This window comes from Monopterus albus, unplaced genomic scaffold (assembly GCF_001952655.1).
Source record: "Monopterus albus unplaced genomic scaffold, M_albus_1.0 scaffold390.1, whole genome shotgun sequence".
Classification (NCBI taxonomy): Eukaryota; Metazoa; Chordata; class Actinopteri; order Synbranchiformes; family Synbranchidae; genus Monopterus; species Monopterus albus.
In genome coordinates, this window is record NW_018128270.1 from 253,598 (window position 1) to 255,194 (window position 1,597).

General features: G+C 39.3%; 1 protein-coding gene across 1 annotated transcript in view; it reads right to left on the reverse strand.

The window, feature by feature from the left end:
• Window positions 1-1,597, reverse strand: part of col28a1a (collagen, type XXVIII, alpha 1a) — an 87,036-nt gene that overhangs the window by 27,481 nt on the left and 57,958 nt on the right. The window contains exon 18 of the mRNA XM_020585977.1: window positions 77-145. Within this exon, the coding sequence (XP_020441633.1) occupies window positions 77-145 (69 nt within the window). The remainder of the gene's footprint in view (window positions 1-76; window positions 146-1,597) is intronic.

Consider the following 1,597-nt stretch of genomic DNA (forward strand, 5'->3'; position numbering starts at 1 on the left):
AGACCACACATAAATTCAAATCATCTGTCTCATTTGGTCCCACTGTGAGGATGCTTTATTCAAGAGGCTGTCCTACCTTTGGTCCTGGCTCCCCAGTGCCCCTCTCTCCTGGAGGTCCAGGCTCTCCGGGGAAACCCTGGTCACCCTGGAAAAAAAAAAACAAATCACTGAATGAAAGTCATGTTCAAAAGGTGTTTTTACAGATTTTAAACAAATCTCCAGGTAAATGTATTTCGAAGATACAATTACAGCAAATAGTAATAGTAAACATTTACCCACATTCTAAGTTGACACTGCCAACATGTTTGCATGTTTCAGCATTTCTTATGTACATGTCCACTAAGAGAAAGAGCAAGCAATGGTGGTTGAGAAAGTCAGTGTGAATGAAGAGAACGAGTGGCATTAGCAAACATAAAGCAGTAAATCAGAGAAATATAGCTTTGTTTTCTGAGCACAAATAAACACAGCCTCACTTCCATACAACCCTGTGGGAAGGCTTCTGTGTCATGCAGCCCAAACGTACACAAAACCCTGCTGTCTGTTCTGTTGTGCCCTCTGCTGTGCACCGTGTGTGTGTGTGTGTTGCTAAGCCCTGCACAGAGCCACAGCACGAGAGACGGTATGGGGAAATATTCCTTCATGAGAATCACACTTTCACATGTTATCATGGAGATCGGCTGGACCCTGGTGTAGGCAGGGTAATGTCTAAGTTCTAACTTCCCCAGACATTTTCTGCCTGTGCATTTCCACACACGCACGAAGGGGTATATGTAGCTTACTGTTTTTTTAATGAGGACCAGAGAAAGTCTTTTTAAAATTTCATTTTACAGTTTAGACATGAAAATACAATGAAATAAATAGTTTTTTTGGACAACTGATGTCTATGAAGTATTCCTAGTGTCTGGAGAGGCATGCATTCCTGTTCTGCACCTGCTCACTGTGACAAATGTTACTTTATCTGTACTGTATTTTTACCTATGTAAATGTTGCTAAACTGGTCATTTTGGCCACATTTGACAACCACAAGAATATTAAAAACTGTATTTGAGTATCAGTTTGCGGTACCAGTACTTTACTTGAGTATTTTCATTTTATGTCATTTTACACTTGTAGTCCGCTACATTTCAGGGGAAAATACACTACTTCTTACTACACTAATAACTTTCATTTTGCATGAAATTCATGGTATTAACATATGATGCATTACAAGAGATTACAGGTCTGTCATAATCATGTAGTTGTCATGATTCGGTTCTGCTGTTTCCTGTCATGCTCTTATTTTGCCATTATTTCCTGTTTTTGCTTCACCTCAGTTTTGGTCTTTTTACTTTCATAACCACTCACATTAGTTTCACCTGCTCCTTATTGTTTGCACCTGTTTTTCACCTCTAGGCAGCATCCTCCCACCAGGACGCTGCCAGATTGTTCTAGACCCCAGTGTAAGATTTGAGTCTTATAGACTCTAGTTACTTTATCAGCTTTAGTTACTTTTCATGCCTTTAGTTCCTTTAGTTACCTTTCATAACTTTATCTTACCTGATTACAGCTGTATTGATTATTGTGCAGAACTACTGAGCTCTGGTTATTTTCTAATACA